At 39.8% G+C, this 26,776-nt stretch overlaps 1 protein-coding gene across 2 annotated transcripts in view; it reads right to left on the bottom strand.

Annotated features, from left to right (window-relative positions):
- Positions 1 to 26,776, bottom strand: part of LOC145416290 (long-chain fatty acid transport protein 4-like) — a 148,038-nt gene that overhangs the window by 116,924 nt on the left and 4,338 nt on the right. Inside the window, exons 2-3 of one of the 2 annotated variants that reach the window (XM_080285288.1) lie at positions 2,896 to 3,046; positions 1,403 to 1,528 (exon numbers count right to left, since the gene is read on the bottom strand). In XM_080285288.1, the coding sequence (XP_080141414.1) occupies positions 1,403 to 1,528; positions 2,896 to 3,046 (277 nt within the window). Of the gene's footprint in view, positions 1 to 1,402; positions 1,529 to 2,895; positions 3,047 to 26,776 lie in introns of those variants that run through there. The other variant, XM_080285289.1, reaches the window with a different exon arrangement.

Raw genomic sequence — 26,776 nt, 5'->3', positions numbered from 1 at the left:
TCTCATGAACGGCTTGATCTATCACCATAAAACCTTCAGGGTATCAAGATATGGCCAAAATCTTCGACAAGTTCGAAAATGGGCACTTGGGGTCAAGTTCAAGGTTGCCAAAATGGCTGCCAAAGGTCAATTAGTTTTTACTGCCAGCCTTTAGCATCATTATATCTCATGAAAGTCTTGAGCTTTCAATGTGAAACCTTCAGGGTATCAAGATATGGCCAAAATCTTGGACTTGGCCAACAGCACATGCTGGTGGGCAATTAGCATATGGCTCCCGAATGTTTTTCTTTCATTTTATCTGCATTTGCTCTTCAGCCCTTGTGCCCCTTACCACCTCTCCACTTCCTAAATCTTTCCTCCACCTCCCTTTCATTCTCTGCAATCAACACCAAATCACAGCATACAACATCTCCCATGGGAGTCCATTTCTGAAGTCATGAGAGACAGCTTTAAGTACCACGATAAACAACAATGGGCTCAAAACTGACCTCTGGTGCACACCAACATTCGCAGAAAACTTATCGCTCAAATCTCTATTCACCCTTACCTGGGTGTGAGCATCCACATACATGGCCATAACCCCCCTAACTGGCCACTCCTTGATCCCAAGCTTTCTCATTTCCCATTTCACCACCTCTCTAGGGACTCTGTCAAAGGCCATTGTTAGGCAGGGCAGGGAGTTAACTTTTTACATTGCTAAGGCGGGGTATCGCATAAAGGGGGATCGTATAGAGGGGTAAATCTGAACTCATATGGTGGTGAAAGAGATGTTAAACTATCTATCTATCGTCAGACACCTTAATCCCATAACGGGTGGCCACACACAAATCCCCTTCATGTTGTCCTGTCCCCTGCCATTTCACTGCCCTCCCCCTGACTCACACATCCTCTCCCATATACCTCTCCACTCCATCCCTCCATCTCATCCTCAGCCTCCCCTTCCCTCTTCCTCCTCCAACTCACTCACATACATTCTCCTTGTTAGTCTCATGCTCTCCATCCTCTCCACATGTCCAAACCACTACAATGTATTTCTCCAAACACTTTCCATCACATCCACATCCACATCACAATGCTCTTCTCTTCTTCATTTGTCTGTCTCTTCACCTAACTTCACATGTTTCTCTCAAATAGCTACCTAATTTCCACTGCTCTCACTCTTGGCTTGTGTCCTTCCAACAAGGTCCATGCTTCACCTCCACACATTAAAGTTGGTATCACAATATTACCATGCAGTGACTTTATCACTTGCATGCTCACTTCCCTATTTCTTATCACTGCTTTCAAAGAACCAACAACCTTTCTTTCTTACTGTACCCTTTCAAGCACTTCATCCTCCAAACTTCCATCCTTACAATGCGGATTTATTTGGGTATGTAAAAAGGTGAAGGATTATACAAACCTTTGTGAGTCCAAGCCAAATACAGATGTACTCGACTCTGTTTTCCATGAAGAGTGCCACTGCTTCCCCATGCTGGATACCTTTCTCAGCAAAGTAGTGGGCAACCTGATTACTCAATTCCTCAACCTAGAACAAATAATGGAGACATCTCACTAAGCTACAAATACCTGAACCAGGATAATAATGTACTGTTATTGAGTTACTGCATATCTAACTACAGTATCTACAACCAGATCCCTAATCCCAGAAAGGGTGACCATAAATAAACTGCCACCATGTCAGCCTATCCATCATCAGTCAGAATGAAAGTGGTGTGAGCTGGGAAAAAAAAAAATTAAAAAGTCATCATCACCATCCGGACCTCCTCCACCCAAGGGCAGTGCAAGGACTAGCAATAGTTTTTCATCATCATCAAAATAAAAAGTACTGTACTTTCAAATAATATAATACAGCCTAGGCACAAAAGCTAAGAATATGTGGTTCAGTAGGTACACATCCATCCATCCACTGTCCATTGCTGTGTTGCCCCACCAGGAACGTAGGGACCCAGGACTATGCTACTCACTGCAGAAGTTTAAGGTGAAGGGATCAGTCACATACCTCTGTATGATATTACAGAACATGAACAATAAACCCCAACCATCCCTAGGCATGACCCATCATGGGCTGCATCCATTCCATTTGTCTTTAAAAAAAAAAAAAAAAAAAAAAAAAAAAAAAAAAAAACAGGCATCCAGTTGTTCATTACATGGTTACCACCCAATGAAGTTAACCTCTTCAATCAGATGACATTATTTCAATGCACTCTTCCTATAACCACCAGGCAACAAAACTCGTATTCACCACACTGTGATGTCATAAACTGGAAGAGTTAGGTATAGCCTTATCATCTCTTTCTATACATTAAATAAAACTGGTGAATAGACTTGTCTGCTGGCAGCAAGAAAAAGGAACAAAAATCCATCACGAAACTAAAGGAGGGATGTTTTTTGGATCACAGGTAAACCATACAAAAAAAAAAAAAAAAAAAAAAAAAAAAGCATTAACCAATCCCATTTTCTTCTAAGATACAGGGGTCTAAGGCAAGGCTACTGGAATCCTGTTCTTTTAATTTACATGTGGATGACCGGCATACTTCCATCGGTGGCATTACAAAACTTAAAAACCTCCGGTCAACTCTCAAAGACTGAACCTCTATTCAAAGTTGTTACTCCAACTGGGGCATTCTAACCATTATAATCAGTCCACTTTAAATTTGCCTAAAACTACCATCTCTTCATACTGAATGTGCAGATTAATACAATATGTGATTCAAACCATAAAAAAATGGTATGAAAAGGATCCACAGCTGTAACACTGTCTTATTCTGTCAATGAACTACAGTACATGTACAAGAAAAAGGCTAGGCTACAAAAAAACAAAAACCTCTGCCAAGTTAAGGCAAATGAATTTAGCAGGAAGGCCAGAAGTATGAAAAGTAAAAGTAACATTACTTCATCAAATGTCCACTTCTGGTCCTCAAAGTAGAATGCCACCCTGCCAGAGTTGCTCCGAACCACCTCCTGGAAGAGACGCGGCACACTCAGGTTGTTGCGCTGGGCTCGCTTCAGGAGGTACTGCAACCTGATGTACTTTTTGAGTGCTCTGTGAAAAAATCATCATGGGATGAGCACTGAGGGACTGATGGTCAGGGTGATGATAATGATGATGATGATGATAACAAAGATTAACCCCTAGGCACCGGTCCACATCACATGACGTGTTGGTAGAGGCCTACGGTCCACGTCATGTGACGTTTTAATTTTTTGCGGGCATGTTTGAACTTTGTAGCACGCCATATGGACTCAGAGTAATGTTCTGGCATGACTGGTGCGCGAGGTCACGCTGGCTGGCCGGGGGAGGGGGCGGGGGTGGGGGTTGAGGAGGGGTGGGAGGGCAGCCCAGCAGTGGGGAGGGCTGTGGTGAAGGGTGGTGGGAGGCCGGCATAGGGAGAGTATGGCCTTGGAACCAGCTGATACTGGTTCGGGGTAGGAGTAGGGGTTGGGAAGGGTGGGGTAGGGTGGGGTGGGGTGGTGGGGAGGGCTACTAGGGGGCCATGAGGGGTGTGTGGGAGAGTGTATGGGTGCTTGAGTACACTTGTACTGACCATAGCCTGCCTTTAGGGAGTATCGCATTGTCAAGAGGTACTAAAAACAGTGAAATAATGTGTAAATAGTGTGTAAATAATTGTGAATACCTATATAGACATAAGTTTGTTAGAAAATAAATATCATGGGAAAAAAAAAATAAGCTGATCTTTATTAGTTACTTTCTTGTGTTTTTTTTCAATTTTAGTTGTAATATTGTGTTCATATGGCATTGTGAATTAGTGAGAGACTCAAAGACACACTCCATCACTTATTTTGGTGCAAGATAATCATCCCTCCTCCCTCCACCACCACCAGCAACACACCACCGCGACCTTGAACATGCTCAGCCCAGCCGCCACGCACCTGCTCCCTCACACCACACCACCATCTCCAAATCGCTAACAGAGAGTAAGTACGTGCGTTTTATGTGTTTTTTTGTCATTTGTGATTGATTTGTAATGAAAAAAATATATTTTGGGAACAATCGATTTTCTTGTAAATAACCCGGTTCTGGGACGTGGATAGGTCTACCCATGCCCGGTGCCTAGGGGTTAATACAGGCTGGTCCCACTATACGAGCATCCGCTGTACGAGAAACTGATGATACTTGAATGAGCAATTTTGGCCCAAATTTGGTGATGTGAGAAGGGTTAGTTAACCTAATCCTATTTTAAACATAAGTTATTATACAGTACTCCATTATATGAGTTTTGCAATCATTTTTTTCCTGATCTATTACATGTGTATCCATTACATAAGCAGTCCACCATTAACATATCCCACTCATATAACAGGGCCTGCCTGTAATGAGGAAAAATTGTGGTGGTGGTGGTATAATCATAATGCTGATAACAAAAACAACAACCAAGAAGTGGCTGGTATTTAATGCAGTATGATGACTTTGAGTGTGCTGACAACTATTATGCACCAAGGAATTAACACTGAGTACACTGGGTCATTAAAGTATCGGTGCACAGGGGGTCCGATGCCTACCAGAAACATTCAATCAACTGCTGATGGTTACCAACGTCTCGCTGTGTACGAACAGTGATTGTTTATATAAACATAACATCTGCTGTATGTTTGTAAGAGGATATTGCTACCTGGTGATATATAACACCTCCCGACATCAGGACTACCAATGTGTGGTAGGTCAAACACTAATATTTCAGTGACTTTCATTCGGTGTTTCCAAATGTTTCACGCATATTGTGCACCGATACTTTTGTGACCCATTGTACATAAGACTGGTGATTACAACATGGAGTTGTATTCTTAGTGGTTTTGGAGTTTTCCTAACTCCTCTTCCTTAATAATTTATTATGCATATTACCCCACTGTACTATCTCGTACACTACTGATCTGATGCAACCTATACTGATATTAAAATGATGTAGGAAGCAGCCAGGGAATATTTAGGTATAATATCCAAAATAAACTGATAAGGAAGATGTGTTACCAGTATGAAGCTTCCTTAGTACAGTACAAACTCCCAAATCAGAAATGCTTGGGTCCAAAGGCTTTGCAGAAATTGGAATATTTTGTAGAGTCATAATACCTGTACTTGCACTAAATATGAGACAATGATGTAAAAAAACAGCCTACAGTATCATGAACAGTAACTACAATGAAGTACCTGGTAAAAGTAATATATCATCTGTTCCTACACTTGTCCATAGTTAAACTTTGCCTTCAAATATACACTGATTGTGTGAGGACTAAGAATATCAACACCTATATAGAAAAATATTCTGGAAAGTTGAGGTTTTTGAATGCGGATGTTTCGATTTGGGAAGATGTACTGTATTTCAACTTGGCAAGAATTACACATGAGGTGCTTACTATATTAAAAATTATGCATAAAGACAGACAGACATTCTTAGTTACATCTGGTGACAATCGTGCAATGCCATGCACCCAATAAATATCACATTTCCAATTCTACTCCATCAACTCTATCAATCCAATGATGCTTTTTTTTTTTTTTTTTTTTTTTTTGCTACTTTCTGAGGCTTTTATTCAACTTATGAGATTTTTCAAAATGAAGGACTTGTATGGCTGGATATACTGTAATGTTCTAAAGTACCAGTCAACATAATGCAAAAATCTAGCTGTATCTAATGCAATGTAGGATACCTAGAAACTATGTATGCAATAATCAGGGTGTGGTTAAGAAAGGAAACCTGAGGATGATAACATTCATCACATATCAAAATGAGAGAGAGAGAGAGAGAGAGAGAGAACCAGTATCTATGTATGTATTGTACAGTATGTACTGTATACTGTACAGTAGGTACGCACAGAACACGAGCTCACAGTAAGCAAATCTCATCATACGTGATGACCTATTTTTTTATCGAATTTTAGTGTATTTTTTAATACAGTAGTACGCGAATTGAACTTGTAATAGGCGAGACGCCAGCGAAGAGTGACCCAAATCCGGGATTACCCCGAGGCCAACGGCAAAGCAGGAGACTGCAGCAGAACAGCCGGCATCACCAGTGATGGAGAGTGGAGATTTGTTGATGATGGAGATCAGCCGGGTACTGTGTGCCCTAGGTAAATTCAAGGAAGAATTCAAGAACATCAAACACTGTCAGTTGTGAGTGGAGGAAGTGATGACTTCACTGGACTAAACCTTCCGCTACTACACCGACAAGTACAACCAGGAAGTAAACAGAAGGAAGCAAACCCTCATCACCCATCACTCAAGAAAGTGAGGAATCACTCCCTTCAACATCAGAAGAGCCATTTCCTGAGGAGGATCAAGAGGATGATGCGATGTCTGAGGTGTCAGAAATAGACTTTGGAGGGTTTAAGAACGAAGTGAGTGAATTAGCTAGTGAAAGTGTCGAAAGTGCTGGTGACAAGAGTCGTGAGGAAGGTGGTGTGTTGGGTGTTGTGGCGGGTGGTGCAGTGGGTGCACGCTAGGTGCCTCACTCTGCCTCGGATCTCCTTCTTAGGCTAATCATACTTGTTGTCCTCTTGGGTTAAGGTGAGCAACCATATTCTTGTTGGTTTGGTTAAGCCATATCCTTGCTGATTTAGTAATGGCAATCTTGTTGGTTTACTTTATCTTAGGTAATATGTCTTAGATAGTTTCCCTGTACAGCACAATACTTAGGTCTGAAAGGAGTCTGAAGGGTTACCGATGAAGGGGGGTGCCGACCATATGTAATTTTTCCCATAAGTTTATGTATTCACAGTACGCGATTTCCTAGTAAGCGACCTCCTCTGCAGCCCATAAACTCACGTACTGTGCGTACCTACTGTATATGCCTAGGTATGTATGCATGTACTGTACATATGTATGCATTTGCATGTTATGTATATATGTATGTTAAGTATGTGTATGCGAGTATGCTTGTATGCATGTATGTATGTAAGTGCATGTAGGCTTGTATGTACATATGTATACTACCTGAGGTCTCTAGGTATGGTGGCAAGGCGGGTGATCCAGTTTGACCATGGGTAAGCCGGGGGTTGGGGTGGCGGGCTATTGTAGGGAGGAACACTAACCTCCTCTTCACCCACGGGGGGTACAATCATATCATCATCCATCTCTAATTCACACTTCATTTACTCTTGATATGACTACACCACACTTAATAATGGTTCACTATATAAGAACACAAACACTGTAAACATAGAGAATACACAGTGAAATATGCAAATTCTTACTTCATATGATTTGCTGTTAAATCACCACACTCAATACTGACTACTGTATTTTAACATAAATCAGTGCCAGCAAAGGGACAAACAGGCAGGAACAAATGCAAATTACAGGCACAAAAATAAACACTAACACAGCAAAGAATATATACAAAACAACATAGGCAAATTATATATGGCAAAAAAAAAAAAAAAAAAAGAGCAATTTATATGCACAAGTTTACACTAAAATGGGAAAACAATACAGTAAAACCTCGATATAACGGACTTCAATAGACCGGAATTCGCTTTTATCGGACTCGAAGAGCTACCAGACTAAATTCTTATACAGTAATCCCTCCAATATCCGACGTAATAGAGCCTAAGGCATGTCCGGATAGTGATCCTGTCCGGATATTGGGCCCCAGCCTCCTGGACTTGTACTTATGGACCCTAACTCAGAAAAACACCTATACAACTCCCTCTGGACATGCATTGCACCTATTTAAGACCCAAATCACACCAATAAGGGACATAAAAAACTGAAATAAATGCAAAAGAACCATAAAATGAGGTTTTAGAGGTGAGTTTATACAATATTAAACATTCTGGGTACTTACAAGTCCCTGGCTCCTGGACTGGTTTGAACCGCCAGTTTGCAGTCCACAGTTAATCCTTTGCACTCTAAATTCTAATTTCTTAACACTGCACAACACTGTAAATTCCCGTGTGTTCTAGTGGCGAGGTATTGCAGTTTATTCACTGTTTATTCACAAAAAACAAGCACCTGTGGCTTGCACTGCTATAAGAATCTGCTCTCGATCAGAGTTTGGCTGTGACTGTTGATGATGGCAGGGTAACGGAGTTGCCAGATCGCAACGGCCACATTACCAATCTCCTCAACTTTCATTACCAAATTCGTAAAGCTAGCATTTATTCTTCACTAATTATATATACAAGTGGAAATACATGTAACCACTCTCCTTATGATTAATACCATGTTGATTATTTTCACACTATGTAGGGTAGCAGATTAATCAGAGAGAGCAAACAATCCACCATCTCCATCCTGTGTATCCTCATTCATGTGAAAAATCCATTTGGTAATGCATTATTCTCATTCATTACCAAACGAATTTTTCATTACCAAACTGGCCCACACTTGGTAATGAAAAATACCAAATGGCAACCCTGACAGGGGAAGGGGGAGGGGGAGGAAGGAAGGGGTGAAGGGACCATGGTGTAACAGCTGTTTGGCGCCACGCGGCAATTTCAAATTACGGGAGGGAAAAAAGTCAGATTTTTTTCGAATTGCGGTTTTTGGCCCATTTTGGGAATATTGGATCCCGGGACGATTATGTCCAGTAAGTGGGGATGTTCGGATATTGGGCGTTCGGATATTAGAGGGATTACTATATCGAAAAAAGTCCGATAAAGCCAGAAGCAGTCCAGACTGCCTGACCACTTCAGCCATGTTCACCACAATAAGATAAATAAAAGACATGCTTATCAGTGTACAGTACAGTATTATTATATATTATACCATTTGATTATTGTAGTGAAGTTATAACACAGTACAGTAGTGCAATGGTAGTCAAAACAGTTTAAAAACCACTGATGTGATCCAGAATAATGTCTGATATATCAGAAAAAGTCCAGGTTAGCAGGGGGAAGTCCGGATGTTGCTTTTATCGGAATTTCGCATCTTTCGGAATGGCTTGGGCCCCAATTAGTCCGTTATAGTGAGGTCTTACTGTATACACAAAACCATACTAAAATGCTGAATAGTCTTACGAAGGACAGCCCAACACCCCCACAAGGAGCCTACGGATGGGTGAATAGAGCGCGACTTGACTCCGGACAACAGGGACATAAGTCCGCCCGGGCCACACGCCCCTATGACCCGCAACTCGCCCACTGCCACCATAGCAGGAAAAAAGAGACTACCTTGCAGACGAGCCAACCACTGACAAGATAGGGGTGCAGCTATCACTCTAGCTCCAGTCAGCACCCGAGTCGGCCGGTAGCCGCTCCGAAGGTGCCCTAACAGAGACGGCCTATAGCCGCTCGACCCTCCTACAGGGGATGGCTGGTAGCCGCTCTGGAGGTAATAAGGAGACAGCCGGTAGCTGCTCCCGCCTTCATCAGGAGACGGCCGGTAGCCGCTTCGAAGGTTCCCTAACAGAGACAGCCTGTAGCTGCTTGACCCTCCTGCAGGAGACGGCCGGTAGCCGCTCCGAAGGTAACCAGGAGACGGTCAGTAGCCGCTTTGAATGTGCCCTCGAGTCAGCCTGTTGCCACTCCCTTCCCCAGGCCACGGCCAGTAGCCAGGCCCTACGAGAGGAGACGGCCAGTAGTTGCTCCTCCGTCAGGTGCTGACTCCTCTAAACAAGACTACGACCCAGTGTGTGTGTGTGTGTGTGTGTGTGTGTTTTATGTGTTCAACTCTGGCCATAGGCTTCACAGCCTGCTCCCAAGGCCCAGTAGCCCTCCTACATTCCATACACCTCTACATGTCACCACTTCAGCGCTAACACCCACCGTCCTTATTGAATACACGCTATAATAGGGCTGTCTCATACAGGACTGTTCTTACCTTACCTAATTGTTCTTACCTAATTGTATCTTTACAGGAATGAGTCAAGCTCGTATTGTCCCGTGTCTTAGACCATATTTATCGTACATATCCTTAAATTTGTGAATTGTTTTGGCACACACTATTTCATTCGGTAGTGCATTCCATTGATCAATTGCTCTGTTTGGGAAACTGAATTTCCTTACGTCTTTATCACCTCTCTTCTTATGCAGTTTTTTGCAGTGTCCTCTTGCTGATGCTTCTCCATATGTTAAGTAATCATTTATGTCTATTTTCTCCTTTCCTGATATGCACTTATATAGCATTATCATGTCACCTCTTTTCCTTCTCTCCTGTAGTGTTGGTAGATTCAGTTTATTTAGTCTTTCTTCATAGCTTAGGTCCCTTAAGCTTGGTATCCATCTTGTAGCGGCCCTTTGAACTTTTTCAATCTTGTCTATATGCTTTTTGAGATGAGGACTCCAGACTACTGATGCATATTCCAGGGTTGGTCTAATGAATGATGTTATTATCCTTTTTAGCATGTCTTCATTTATGTATGTGAATGCTATTCTCATATTTGCAAGCAGTGTATACATGTTCCGTACCTTCTCGCTGATGTGGTCAGCCGGAGATAGTCTGTTATTGATAATCACACCTAGGTCTTTCTCTCTTTCTGATGTGTATAGGGTTTTATTTCCTAACTTATAATCCCAATCAGGTCTTTTTCCACTTTTACCAAACTTGATTACATGACACTTGTCCACATTGAATTCCATTTGCCATGTACTACTCCATTCATGAAGTTTATTTAATTCTTCTTGTAGCTCCCTACAAGAGTCTGTGCTAGTAATTCTCCTTTGTATTTTTGCATCATCTGCAAACATATTCAGATAGCTCTCATTTCCAGTGTTACTGTTTATATCATTTATGTACACTAAAAACATGATTGGTGCCAGCACCGAACCCTGTGGTACTCCACTAGTCACTTCTTTCCATGATGAGTAGTTTCCTCTTAGTACTGTCCTCATTTCTCTTTTTATGAGAAAGTCTTGCATCCAACAAAACAGTTTGCCTCGAATTCCTCCTTGATGGTACAGCTTCCATAAAAGTCTTTGGTGTGGTACTGTGTCAAAAACTTTCTTGAAATCTAAATAGATACTGTCCACCCATCCTTCCCTTTCCTGTATTGTGTTTGTTACTCTGTCATAGTAGCTCAACAGATTAGTAACACATGATTTTCCTTTTCTGAAACCAAACTGTCTTTCTGTTATCATACTGTGTTTTTCTAGATGATTTACCCAAGCTTTTCTTATAAGTTTTTCTAATACCTTGCTTACAACACTAGTCAGTGATACTGGTCGGTAGTTGAGAGGATTTTGTCTATTTCCTTTCTTGAATAAGGGGACTATATTTGCTTTTTTCCAAATATTGACTCAAAGATTTCTTGAAAATTAAAAATAATGGTTTACTTAACTCATTTGCACATTCTCGTAACACCCAACATGAAATTTCATCAGGACCACTTGCTTTTCCTCTGTCTAATCTACTTAACTCCTCTTGTATTACTTTTTCTGCTATTTGTATATCTGGTAGTATGTGTGGACATGCGTGTTCCACATAGTCCCTCTCAAAATTTTTTTCTTCTGTAAAAACTAATTGGAAATTCTTATTTAGTGCTTCACAAATATCTTTCTCTTGTGTATAAGTGATTCCCTCGTCCATTGATGGATTGTATTATATCTTTTACTTTGGTTTTGCTTCTGATATAGCTGTAAAACAGCTTTGGTTGATCACTACTTTTATTTATTATATCCTCCTCAAACTGTTTTTGGGCTTCCCTCCTTATTCTTGTATAGTCGTTTCTTGCCTGTTTGTAATTATTATATGCCCTTTCACTATTGTGTCTTCTGTATCTATTCCACAACAAATCTCTTCTTTCTTTTGATTTTTTACATTCTGTATTGAACCATTTCTGTATTTTCTTATCTGCTTCTTTGTGCTGTGAGATGTCCTTCTGGACTCCTATTTCATAAAATTTACAGTATTTTTTATATACAGCATTTAAATCTTGTCCTCTAAGCTCATTTTCCCAATCAACTTCTAAGAAATACTTCTTTAGGTCATGATAATTTCCCTTTTTATGGTTTAGGCTCTTTTTGTATCTTTCATTGCTGTTAACTGTCATATGCTATCCTGAAGTTGCAATTTAGTACTGCATAATCGCTTTTGCCGAGTGGAGGGTGATATATTAAACTGTCAATATCATTTTCTTGCCTAGTAAATATGAGATCTAGCTTTGAAGGTACATCGAGTCCTCTTTTTCTGGTGGTTTCCCTCACATGTTAAGTTAGGAAAAGCTCTTGCATGAGATCCAGGAGCTTTTCGTCCCAACAGCTTTCTTGGCTTATTATATCTAGATTATTCCAATTTATATTTGTATTAAAATCCCCAGTTAGTATAATTCTTTCCGATTTCTCTTCCATTTTATGTAGCAAGGATCTTATACTCTGAATTGTACTCTCTGCTAGGTCCTCATATTCGTCTCTTTCCCATGTGTTTGATTTGGGTGGCATATACAAATTGGCTACAATTACTTTACCTTCAGATGTGTCGATCTCTACTGCAATCAGTTCTACTTGTGATGGTATATCTAGGTTTATTTCCTTGACTTTTAGATTTTTCTTAGTTAATATTATAATTCCTCCTCCTTTTTTTAAATTTCTGTCTCTTCTCCATATATTGTATTCCTCTAAGTTTAGTATGTCATTGGATATCCTTGGTGTTAATTTTGTCTCAGTTAGGCATATTATTTGTGGTTCATTTTCTCTGACATAATCATTCATCTCTAGTAATTTAGATACCATTCCATCCACATTTGAGTACATCAACTTTATCATTTTGTTTATATACTTGTCATGACATGGTTCTACTAACTTCCTCCTTTTTCTTCCATCCCGTTTGTGTACCACTTTCGTACCTGCAATCCTATTACTTTGTAAAAAAATTTCTTCTTGTCCTCTTCTGATCTTCCCTCATTTTTGTTTTTGCTTCCTCCTTTTCTCTTTCAGTAATTCCAGTTCCTCTTGTGTTAGACATCTTTTTATCCATACATTTTTGAACTCCTCTTTTTCCATAAGATTCTTTGCATTTTTTTAGTATCTCTTCCACAGTGTTTACACTCTGGAAAGTCACCTTTAGAGGTCTTGTCTTGCTTTTCTCGTATTTCCCTAACCTTTTGTGTTCCTCTATGTCTTTACTACAGATTTCCTCTGATACTTCTTCCAGTAAGTTCATTACATTTGCCATCTCCTTTTTGTCTCTAGTGATTTTGTTTTTAATTTCTTCCTCTTCTATACCAGTGATTACTATTGATTTATTTATTTCTACTGAATCTCTGACTAACTTTGGATTGTTTTGGATTATTCTTTTCACTTCCTTTTTAATGCTTTTTTCCTCCACCCTTGTTTCTAAGTCTTTCTTTACTTTCACCATTTCAGTATGTGTGTGTGTGTGTGTGTGTGTGTGTAGGGGGTGGGGGTGAGTGGGTCAGGTCAGGTCAGGTCAGGTCAAATTCAGTCCGGCCTGATCTGATACAGAAAGGTAGAGATTAGGCAGTGACCTCTACCAAAACTCTCATTATTGGGTCAAGTTTGTAGGTACCTTCACTATACCTCTTTCACTCTAACCTGGCCTAAAAGTTTCCATCTCTCCATCTCCTAAGAAGAAGTTAAAGTGGAATACGATGCTAGTCACAAAGAAGTGGTATGGAAAGGATGCGGAGCCGCTGTTGTCTTTCTACCAATGTGCTACGGGAAATAAGCTTAAAAATATGGGCCTAGTTAAGGTTAAACAAGTATAATGCTGGGGTTATTTTTTTGTTTTATTATATCGCTTCTATATTCCTACTCTCTTTAAAATCCATTACATTTATCATCTGCTTTCACTTCAACTGATAACGTGATTTTCTTCATAAGCATGGGCAAAAAACGACGTTATTTGTGTTACTAGTTTTACAGGCATACTTGTGTTCCTTAATGCAAGTGTGAGTCTCTAACTGTTATCTCTCTTTCTCAAGTGTCGAGTTGTAAAAATATACTGACAGAATGATGCTAGTCAAGAAGTGCTACGGAAATGATGCAAAGCCGTAACACTGCGTTGTTCTGCCACAAAGCTACGTGAAATACGGTGCAAAAGAGTGAAAATCTGGGTCAGGTTAAGGTGAAAAGAGTATAGTTTATCTACCAGTATACAGAGGGCGGTCCATATAAAACGCTTCTCTTCCACTCGCCTGGATGATTTCTCGTGTGTCGCGGGGTAGAAGAGGCCTCACTCAGCGTCATCCATGTTTATCCTGGATCATTTATGAATTTTCAACTCCCACGGTCACACTCACGCCCACGCCAGCAGACAGAGCTGTCCCCGCAACACATCAGATACTGCCAGGTAAGTTTACAGTGAAGTGCTAATTACGATCGAACCTGTATACAAAGGATTTCGTATTTACAAGCTCTTACATTCGACATTTTATTTTTAACCGAAGTGGATCTCAAAGTACATCTCAGGGCGATGCTCACGTCTAATTAAAGTCCTCAGCGATTTTCCCATCTCAAGTCTTAATGTCTTTTTTTTTTTTTTTTTTCTGTTTTTAGAAAATTTTACAAGGTGGGACACTAGCCCTCCGCCAACTCACGTGTGGTTTGTTTATAAGATTAGAAGAGAAATACCTTAAGATGATTTTGCCATGTGGAGGGTGGTGAATGAAAGACTGGTAGAGAAGAGTGTGAGTGAGGTGGAGGGGGAGAGGAGGCGGGGGAGACCAAGGATGAGATGGAGGGATGGAGTGGAGAGATACAGTATATGGGAGGGATTTGTGAGATGGGGTAGGGCAGCCAAATGACAAGACAGGACGACGTGGTGGTAATTCATCTGTGGCTATCTCTTACACGATTACGGCGTATGGCAAAATAGATAGATAGATAGACAGACTGATAGATAAATAGATAGATATAGACAGACAGACAGATGGATAGATACACCGTAAATGATAGATTTATCGAAGTTCTGATACATCGGGGAAACACTTTTTCTTGCCCCCCTTGTGGAGATTTAGGTAAAATAAAAAACTGCCTTTCTTGCCTTAAACTCTTTTTATAAGCCGTTCGGGGTGTTTCAAGGTCAGGAATATCTTTGTCTCTAGGTGAACTCCACAATTAACCTTTCATTAACCTGCACACAAATCAAATAACTTCTTCTCTCCACAAATAATGCATGTGCGAATTTCCCTACGGATCAGATCAGGCATACAGGAGATGACGTTCTGAGCTCTGACCTTGACCCTTGGACCTTCATGGACCTGAACCAGAATAGAATCACTTCACACACACACACACACACACACACACACACACACAGTAGATATGTGCCAATCGACCTAAATCGAACCAGGCATTGATGAGATATTTTGTAAACACATATACCCTGTACATAAATACATATACATACACATAAATATACAGAGATCGACTCAACCTGAATTTTATTCTTGGTGAGGCAAAGGATGGGTGCGCAGGAAAAAAGGCTCATCCTATCTATCTACGTATCTATTTGTCTATTTATCTATTTGCCTATCTATCTGTTTATCTATTTATCTATATGCAGATGCCTGAAATACCAGAATGGGTGGTCGACTGTTACAACAGCGATTTAACGGTAAATCTCTGAATCCCCGCTCAAGCACTTCTGACAAAGGAGATGAAAAATTATGCAAAAACTTTTAAGTTGAGGCAAATATTACATCAGCTACTTATCTACATCATACTGTAACCTACAATAAGCTGGTAAATAACTAATAATTTCAGTGTGACAGAATATTTCTATTATCAATATTAATATCCATTGTGACGTCATGTTATCTACATCACTTGCTATAATAACTAGGGAAAGAGACATTATAATTAGTTCCTTCGTCTTCACGTTTCCTCACGTCATTGTTTTCGTCTCTAGCACTAACCCTTCAGTTTTGTTGGCCCGTATTCTACCTGGCTAAGGAAGCTCCCTAACACCCCTTCCTAAGTGATTTATATTGCTTATTACATCTTGGTATCCTCTGTTGTTTAATGTAAATCATTCCAATATCACCATACTCTCCATATATACGCACACAAGGACTCAGCAGGCAGCGAGTTACTGCTTTAGCTGGAATGATATATAGGGAGTTAGAGGGTTTTTTTTCGAGGTTGAGAAGTAGGTGTACAGGAAGTTGCAGCAACTACACCCAGAAATCAATATTATCATGTTTGGATGCATGCATCAAGACTTGCAAAAGAACAACAGTTCAACCATTAGTGTAGATACATCCACTCAGGCACCTCAAAATGAGCAGGCGACGATAGAGGACAGAACAAGCGATGATAGAAGGGCGATAAGTGATAGTACAAAAAAATGTTTTATTAGTAAAGTAAAGAGTTCCCCAGTCAGTGACAAAATAGAAAATAGTAAATCCCAAGGTAGATGCATAACTACTCGTAATAACTTGAAAGTGTACTACACAAACAGCCGGAGTTTACGTAATAAAATGGATGAACTGAGGGCTTTCATTTGTACAGAAAAAATAGACATTGCCGTTATCACTGAAACTTGGATGAATACAGACACTCGAGAATTTTTGGCAGAATATCAGATAAAGGGGTATAATATTTTTGTGTCAAACCGTCAGGGAAGAAAGGGGGGCGGGGTAGCTATTTATGTAAAGGATTCATTAACTGTTACAATAAAGCAGACATTAAAGAAAACAAGGACACAGAAAGTGTCTGGATTGAAATTAGTAACAATAGGGAGAAATTAGACTTAGAAGCAATTTACAGATTTCCAAAATTAAGTAGAGCAGATGGAAAATACCTTTGGGAGGTAATTAGAAAAGCGTCACAGTCCAGCTTAGTAATAATTGTAGGGGACCTAAATCTGCCAAGGATAGACTGAAGAAATCAGACAGGGGATGCAGAGTCAGAGGAATTTCTAGAGGTAGTACAGGATAATTTCCTTTATCAGTATATCAGGGAGCCCACCAGAGGTAATAATATACTAGATTTTATTTTAGCTAATAAAGAAATATGATTAGTGATACAGACGTTGGTGGACGACTTGGTAATAGCGATCATGAAGAAATTAAGTTCAGATTTATTTGGGATGTCTGTTCCACCGAAAATACCTCCAGAGTTCCTAACTTTCGGGTATGAGATTTCGATGGATTAAGAGCTTATTTTCGAACGGTATTCCTCAGGGAGATTAGCTATTTGAGGGAATGCCAGGTCATTGGGGAACCCCAGGTCATAGGTGAAGGGCAGGAAACGCGTGGGAATGTGCTCTGTGGAAGGTGAGGTGGTAGATGGGAGTGTAGTCGAGGTGACGGGGATTAACTTAGCTCCAGTACCAAGCAGACGTTCGACCAGTGAGAAATATAATACACGGAGGTCAAGATAGATATATCCCTTCAAAACCGTTTAGAACGAATAATTCAGAACCAGGATGTTTAAACAACAATTAAAATCTCTCATAGGCCAAAGGAAAGGAACATACAGTCTAGAAAAAATAAAACGTGGAGAGGAACACTTACGTAACCAGTACGCGATTTTAAATACAGGTACAGAGGGAAATACGAAGCAAGGAGAAGTTATGAAATTAAGGTTGCTAATGAATCGAAAGAAAACCCCAAGGGTTTTTATCAAATGTACCGTACAAAAAATAAAGATAGGATAGGCCACTCAGAACAGAATCAGGTGACATTACCAGTGAAGATAAAGAAATGTGCTCCATCCTAAATAATTATTTCATATCAGTATTCACCAAGGAAAATCTAGACCTGGTTCCTCAAGCAGCAAATATTTACGATAATGCGGAAAATATTCTTAGTAAAATAACCATTAGTAAGGAGGACGTATTGAAAGAAATTAATAAGTTAAAACCTCAAAAATCGCCAGGTCAGGACGAAATATATGCAAAAATTATAAAAGAAACCAAAGAAGAATTATGTCAGCCACTTTTAACGTTATTTATTGACTCTTTTAAGTTCAGGAGAAGCTCCAGAGGCGTGGAAGACCGCAAACATAGTGCCCATCTTTAAAAAGGGTGATAAATCAGCTGCGTCGAATTATCGTCCGGTAAGTCAAACGTCAATAGTAGGAAAAATGTTAGAGTCAATTTTGGCAAAAAAGATTAGAGAACACTTAGAAAGATTTAACCTTATAAACGAAAGTCAGCACGGATTCAGGCAAGGACGATCCTGCCTCACAAACTTGTTGTCATTCTACTCGGAGTCGGAGGTCTATGAGGCAGTAGACAGCGATAAAGCTTACGATGTTATTTATCTGGACTTTAGTAAAGCTTTTGATAGGGTCCCACACGAAAAGGTTAGTTAAAAAGGTTCGAGCACACGGTATAGACGGCGATATCTTAAAATGGACAGAATCCTGGCTGAAAGGATGAAAGGAGAGAGTATTAATAAATGGAACTAAGTTGGATTGGGGATTAGTAACTAGTGGTGTACCACACAGTTCAGTACTCGGTCCCTTATTATTTATTATATATATATATAAGTGATCTAGACTTAGGAGTCAATAGCAGCATCAGCAAATTTGCCGACGATACGAACATAGGGCGTATCATTAACTCAACTGACGATTGCCGTAACTTACAAAAGGACCTCGATACATTGTCCAAATGGTCTAAAACTTGGCAAATGGATTTTAACGTCGAAAAATGTAAAGTACTTAACGTAGGCAAGACCACTGGAGATACTAAATACAGCTTAAATAACAAAGAAATTAGCAAATCGGAATGCGAAAGAGATCTAGGAATTATAGATAGTAACGACCTGAAACCAAGGCAACAGTGTATTAATGCGAGAAATACAGCAAATAGGGTCCTAGGATTTATTTCGAGATGCGTGCGCAACAGGTCATCAAAAGTAATACTGCAACTTTATCTAGCATTAGTAAGGCCACACTTAGACTACGCAGTACAATTCTGGTGTCCTTACTATAGAATGGATATAAACTCGTTAGAAAATGTACAGAGAAGAATGACAAAAATGATACATGACGTCTGGAACCTGTCATATGCAGACAGACTGAAAAGACTAAGTCTGCACTCGCTAGAAAGGCGTAGAGTAAGGGGACTTAATTGAGGTGTTTAAGTGGATGAAGGGTATAAATGAGGGAGATATTAGCAAGGTACTTAAAGTGAGCATACAGGATAGACCTAGAAGTAATGGTTTCAATCTAGAAAAATTCCGTTTCAATAAGGAAATAGGTAGAAATTGGTTTGGTAATAGAGTAGTAGACGAATGGAATAAGCTACCTATAGTAAAGTAGTTGCTGCCTCTTCCATTGGAGTTTCAAGCATAGGCTAGATATGCATATGACAAATAAGGGGTGGGTATAGAAAAAAGAAAATCTTATAACCAATACTAATTCATAATTTTTCCCTTTCAGGTTACACTATGATAGTCTCTATTCTCCTTTCACACTTTCATATAAAATGTCCATGCCAGTTTTCCTATATTGCGTGGTGTTCTTCTGACTTTCCTGCCGGCTTCCGCTGGAGGGTTTGGAGGGCGGGGGAGAGCCTTCTTCTTTGCTGTCCTTATCTCATTCTAGTAGTTCAGTTACTCTTCTAGGAGCTGCCTAGCATAGGCCAACCGGCCATCTGCAGTTATCCCCTCTTCTTACGTTCTTGTTCATATCCAAAAATAAATAACTAAGGAAGTGTGTTAGGGAGCCTCCTTCAGCGACGAGAATATGGATCTTTAATCATACCGGTTATTCTCTATTCAGTTTCACTAAAATTAATCCTCTTTGTATTCAGTTCCATATAATGACAACTATTCATTGTATAACATCTCTTTCTGTAACCTTCTCATAATGCTTAGTTTTCTTTCATAAACGACACAAACTTTCACTAACCCCATCCTTCCCACAAAGCTGCTAGATGGCTATTTTCATCGATACGAATGTTAACAATCTCAGACATTATCTACATAAATACGCTTAGGAAGGAGTTACCAAAAATCTTCTCTACAAATCACAAGTACCTCGGCGTAAATGCGTAATATCAGGCAGTATCTGCGTAAATGCGTAATACAAGAAGTCATCAAAGCACACATCTCCAATATCTCCATCAGTGTATATGCATGATAATAATGGTACAATCGATCCAAATAAACCTATTAAAAAGCACAGGTATTTTACGTTAACTCTATCACTATAAATGTGTAGTGTATGGAGTCACTAGAGTAAAAATCTTCACCATCTCAATCCCTATCAGAATACGGGATATAAAGTTTTTTTTTTATACAAAAAATGAAAAACAACAATAGTACACAAAACCAAACACCGGTTTAAATTCCATTCTTAGGGAAATTGTGTAGCCTACGGTAAGAACTCAAAGAATAAATTTTCACCATTTCACTTTTCCCCCGTGTACACAGGTAACATAAAGTCTCATTTCACTTAAAATGAACGGATACAAAAGCACCGGTAACTTTCTTTCCAAAATCACGACACATCCATCCCCATCAGTGGAAAACATATCTAATGTAAGGAGTATTATGAAGTACAAATCTCTATTATCTCTCTTCGTCAGTTTAAATCTGTGACGCACACTTCTCCAAATCAATTCAAATTAACAGACATCAATCTTCTTCCAAATTCTACCACCGCTCCACACCGTCACCGTTCTCAACACACTCTGCAGTTCACTTCCTGACTCTTTCCTACTCCCAGCCGCAAGTTCTGCATTTACAGACATTCTACTCACTACCTGTCTAGGATATTTATACATATTTCCCCACTCATATACCAACCAAATACTACACAAACACAAACCACTGAGAAAAAATATACGATCAGATAATAATATTTTTGTAAATAATTAACTTCCACATTTTCTTATATGTTCCGTAATCGTAAAATTTAGTTAAGATTCTTCATAAATATATTACCTGGGACTGCTCCTATGTTGCTGCTACTTTCCCTTTCTAACCCACTGCAGCACAACGGCCAAACGTACGATACCAAACTTTCTGAACAATAAAGTACCTAAATTTTACAACAGCGCCATAACAACAAAATCATAACCAATAACACTAAAGTACATCATCAATATTATTGCTTTTGACAACGCCTGGCAGCCCCAACCACGTTTATGGAAAGTGTCGTACGTGTCGAGGCTGACGGGGAAAAAAAAAAAAAAAAGTACGAAGCCCGGCATCGTTTTAGTATTTGGCCTGAAGATAAAAAAAAAAAAAAATGAGTGTTAAGGTAAACAATATTTTCAGGGTCAGGTGACGTGCGTGCCTCCTCTTACTCTCTTCCTGGTTGGGGCAATTCTGGCACACATTCTCCCAAAGATAAAGCCAGACGATTTCATTCAGCAGCGCGTGAGTCACAGAAGCTTGATTGTTAATTCTAGCACATGATCGTTTTTACATGTTCGTCGAGATTAACAGCAGATAAAAAAAAAAAAATACATATGCTAAAGTAAATAAAGTCGTCTGATTTGGCTGCGTGCTCTTACTTTTATTTCCGTCTTCATTAATCTATTCAGCCAAGGGAGGTACGCTATTTTATTCTTCTTCCCTCTGCAGGAGTACTGATAACACCAGCGTAGGTAATAATAATAATAATAATAATAATAACTATTATTATTATTATTATTATTATTATTATTACAGTTATAATTACTACTACTACTACCACCAAATTTTAGTATTTAGGGTACAGGTAGGCAGGAGGTTCTCTCAAACATACTTCGTTGAAAGTGATGGCACCTTCATAATTACAAATTAATGTTCCTTGTAATGGTCTCTCTCTCTCTCTCTCTCTCTCTGATGGCTTCCTTCTGGAGTCTGGAGCACTGTGTGGTTGGCGAGCTTGCCACGTCTGCTGCAGAAGGCTGTGCAGAGCCGAAATTCCGGAATACAGGCAATCGAATGCTTATTGACAAATTGGAACTATGGAGACCTCATCCCCGACATCAATGCTCCAGAAGGAAGCTATCCAAGAGAGAACATTATAAAGAACATTGTGTAATGTTTAATGTGCCATCACTTGCAAGGAAATAGTACCGGCAGCAGCAGCAGCAGCAGTAGTAGTAGTAGTAGTAGTAGTAGTAGTAGTAGTAGTAATAATAATAAATAATAATAATAATAAATAATAATAATAATAATAATAATAATTACATCTATCTATCTATCTATTCCCAGACGCCATAATCCCGTAAGGAGTGGTCATTTGACTTTGAGTTATTTGTTTTACAGGGAGGGGCACTAACCCTCCACCAACCCACTTGTTGACACGTAGGGAACACGTATGGTCTGGTTATATGATTACCACCCAGCGTTGTAAATGGTTTCTTGGCTTACATGAAACCATTTGGCTTGTCATTCGATGTAAAGCCACCTGTATGGGAAAGAAAAGCAATAAGAAGTGACAGGAAAGATGGGAGAAATAGGAAGAGTGGAGGGCAGGCACAGAAAAAGAATGGTAACGGCTAAGGAAGAAGTAGGCAGCACTACATCAAGTGAGTGGAATATTAATAATAATAATAATAATAATAATAATAATAATAATAATAATTACATACCTAAATAAATCAATGTCATACGAACCCAAATACCCCATTCTGGCGCAAAGATATATCGTTTTCATTGAGTATGTTATGAGCAAAAGCAGATAACACAAATAAATATCTGATTACGTACACAAGGTCGCAGGCTCGATTACTTACGAAATTTTGTATTATTTCTTCCTTAAAGATTAATTTCCCCCTTTACCATTTAATATTTTTCTGTCAGTGAGGTGGAGGGGGAAACCGAGGATGAGGTGGCATGATGGGGTGGAGGCATATGAATGTGGGTGGTGTGAGTTGGAAGAAGGGCAGCCTGATGGCGGAAGGCAGTAACGTGGAAGTGATTTCGTTCGCGGCAAACTCCACTGGGATGAAGGCATCTGGCTATAGACTGATATATTACGTACACAAATAAATAATTAGATGAATAGATACTCGCAGACTGACAGATACATGGACAGACAGATAAGCAGGTAGGTTAGGTAGACAGATAGATATACACAGATATACGAGTAGATAAACAGGTAGAAAGACAAACAGTAGGACAGATACAGATGGAGTGTCAGACAGTCTGACACAAACAGACAGCCGGACAGGTATAGAGAGATAGATAAGTCAACAGATGGATACCCTAGGTACACTGCTATTACTTAAAGCGTTTCCTTATCGACATCGCCTTCATCAAACACACACGTATACTTATACAAGTCAAAAACAATCATTTTAAAAAATTCGTTACAAAACCTTACCACCAGCCAAAGCGTTACGAAACCTTACCACCACCACAAAAAAAAAAAAAAAAAAAAAAAAAAAAGACTATGTTTTGTCGCCTGATGGAACTGGGCCACACCTACAACTTGAATATGAAGTCGTGGAGGCGTGAAATTCGATGACTCTTAGTTATGATGAATCTCTTGGTTACTAAACTCGATTTGTTTTCACCTGATAGAACCGTGCCAATCCCATAACCTGAATACTAAGTGGAGTGGTGGAAGCATGAAATTCGATAAGCCTTAGTCATGAGGCAGGAGTCTCCTTGGCCACAAGTGAAAACAACCCTCTAACCTAACTACACTTGGCCTTCTTAGTTACTATAGTTGATTCACTTTAACTTGGCCAAGATTTTTATCCTCTTGCATGGTATTTCACATATCTAAGTAGAAAAAAAAAAAACTATGGTTCTACATCTTTCTTTAGCACCTTTTCATGGCTGGCATCATAGTAAATGAGGTATTGTCACTTAACCCCCTGGGACCAGGCAATGTTTATAAAACTGACCGTCAGGTGCTGTCATTTTCCACAAAAACTAGGTGATTTGCTATAACTCAGCATTCAAGACAGGGAGATGGCAATTTTAGGCCAAAGTAAAGTGAACAGAGTCTAGTCAAATAAAGCCTCTAACCTAACTAAACTTGGCCATCAAGTGAGCTGGAAGGAGGTTATTAATCTCTGTCAGGCGAGGACACACCAACCACATTAACCAAGGGGACTCACTCCAACCCCACAAGTTACCATATTTCAGGCAACTATGACCCGATTTCTCGTTGGTTAAGAAGGCCACGTATCATCTCATCCTTAGCGATTTATTTTTGGATCCGGCTAGTAAATAACAAGCCGTACCTTATTATCGCAGAGTATGGCGATATTAGAATGATTAAAGCAACACAAAACACGATACTACACTAATGTATAATACGCAATATAAATCGCTTAGGACGGGGTGTTAGAGACCTTCTTTAACTGACGATAATGCTGGAATCAAGCAGGAGTGACCCAGTGACGTCAGATGAAAACAAAAGCTCTAATGCTCTATACCCGTGATCTAACAGCTTTTAAAAATATCTGCAACACTTTATTAAAAATGCTTGGCTCTCCAGCAAATTAAAAGCTATCTATCTATCTATTGCCAGACGCCTTAATCCCGTAAGGGGTGGCCACAAACAAATCGCCTCCATGTCGCTGTCCCCCGCCATTTCACTGCCCTGCTCCCAGCTCACACACCCCTCTCTCATATACCTCTCCACTCCATCCCTCCATCTCATCCTCGGCCTTCCCCTCCCGCTCCCTCCCTCCATCTCATCCTCGGCCTTCCCCTCCCTCTCCCTCCCTCCATCTCACTCACATACACTCTCCTCATCAGTCTCTCACTCTCCATCCTCTACACATGGCCAAACCACCTTAATGTGTTTCTCCTAACGCTTCCTATCACACCCATATCCACACCACAACGCTCCTTCACTTCCTCATTTGTCAGCCTGTCTCTCCATGTAACTCCACAGGCTCCTCTCAATTAACTCCTTTCCACTGCTAAATTAAATGCAAATACTGTAAATAAAAACCGTAAGCTGTTTTGGGAAGATAAGGATCCTGATGATAAATATGCCCTTACCATCATCATCATTACCACTACTATTATTATCATCACCACCATCATCATAATTATCACGAGAGAGAGAGAGAGAGAGAGAGAGAGAGAGAGAGAGAAAGAGGTGTGTGTGTGTGTGTGTGTGTGTGTGTGTGTGTGTGTGTGTGTGTGTAGAGTTTGGCACCTTTTATCCACACTTCTTTGTACTCCTCTGATTCCCTAAGTTGTTAGCATTTTTTAATACCTCTTCTACAGCGTTCACGGTTTGGAAGGTTCCTTTCAGGGGCCTTGACTTGTTTCTTTCATATTTCCCTAATCTCTTAAATTCCTCTACATCTTTCTCACAGCTTTCCTTTGATACTACTTTCAATATGTTCATTATATTTACCATCTCCTTGTTATCTCTGGTGATTCTATTCCTTATTTCTTCTTCATCTCTACCAGTGATGAATACAGATTTGTTAATTCCAGCTGTTTCCTTTATCAGCCCTGGGTTCTTCCTTATTATGTCTTTCACCTCTCTTGACATGTCTTTTGCTTCAGTCTCGTGTGTGTGTGTGTGTGTGTGTGTGTGTGTGTGTGTGTGTGTGTGTGTGTGTGTGTGTGTGTGTGTGTTCTTACCTAATTGTTCTTACCTAATTGTATCTTTACAGGAATGAGTCAAGCTCGTACTGTCCCGTGTCTTAAACCATATTTATCGTACATATCCTTAAATTTGTGAATTGTTTTGGCACACACTATTTCATTCGGTAGTGCATTCCATTGATCAATTGCTCTGTTTGGGAAACTGAATTTCCTTACGTCTTTATCACCTCTCTTCTTATGCAATTTTTTTGCAGTGTCCTCTTGCTGATGCTTCTCCATATGTTAAGTAATCATTTATGTCTATTTTCTCCTTTCCTGATATGCATTTATATAGCATTATCATGTCACCTCTTTTCCTTCTCTCCTGTAGAGTTGGTAGATACAGTTTATTTAGTCTTACTTCATAGCTTAGGTCCCTTAAGCTTGGTATCCATCTTGTAGCGGCCCTTTGAACTTTTTCAATCTTGTCTATGTGCTTTTTGAGATGAGGACTCCAGACTACTGATGCATATTCCAGGGTTGGTCTAATGAATGATGTTATTATCCTTCTTAGCATGTCTTCATTTATGTATGTGAATGCTATTCTCATATTTGCAAGCAGTGTATACATGTTCCACACCTTCTCGCTGATGTGTGTGTGTGTGTGTGTGTGTGTGTGTGTGTGTGTGTGTGTGTGTGTGTGTGTGTGTGTGAGAGAGAGAGAGAGAGAGAGAGAGAGAGAGAGAGAGAGAGAGAGAGAGAGAGAGAGAGAGGGGAATGAACTAATAAGAGCATTATCTGGCGTGTGGAGATGCAAGTGCAGGAGCCGGTCACAACCCCAGATAACATCAAAGAGGAAGATAATAATCAGGAAAGACAATCAAAATACAAGAGGTAGGTCAGATAAAGCTGATTATATGTTCAAAGGTGTACACTTCGAGCCAAAAGCCGGCCCACTATTTTACTGCCCTTTCTTTACTCTTAGGGCATATCTGTCACCTTCCATTGTTGTATCATATCAAAGAACATCATCTACGGGCAGAAAAGCATACTGTACCAAGCTTCTCTCTACCATCCCACTATACACAGTTCACACTTCGGGCATCTCCGTCACTTTCCTCCCTGACACACCATAAGAAAGAGAATCATCTATGGACTGAGAAACATACCAAGCCTCTCTCTCTCTCTCTCTCAACTTAGGAATATTTGCCAGCAGAGATATGTGATTAGTAAATGAGGCAGAATATCTGATAAGCTATTGTCCCTGATTATGCATGCAATTAGAAACTGTGTATAGTCTAAGTGTGTGTGAGAATATGAAACCAACATCCAGCATCCAATCCCATTTTGCCCCATATAAACAGGGGCATAGGAGCCTACTGTCTGGGCCTAGACTGTACAAAATATGGTGCTTAAAAACTACTAGTGGTATAGGCTGTCATCTTTATGTCACTGTTTTT

Source organism: Coenobita brevimanus, chromosome 105 (genome assembly GCF_032717465.1).
Source record: "Coenobita brevimanus isolate Jiangsu-jjx chromosome 105, ASM3271746v2, whole genome shotgun sequence".
Classification (NCBI taxonomy): Eukaryota; Metazoa; Arthropoda; class Malacostraca; order Decapoda; family Coenobitidae; genus Coenobita; species Coenobita brevimanus.
Note: the sequence above shows the minus strand (reverse complement) of the source record. Positions and strands in the feature narration are given on the sequence as shown.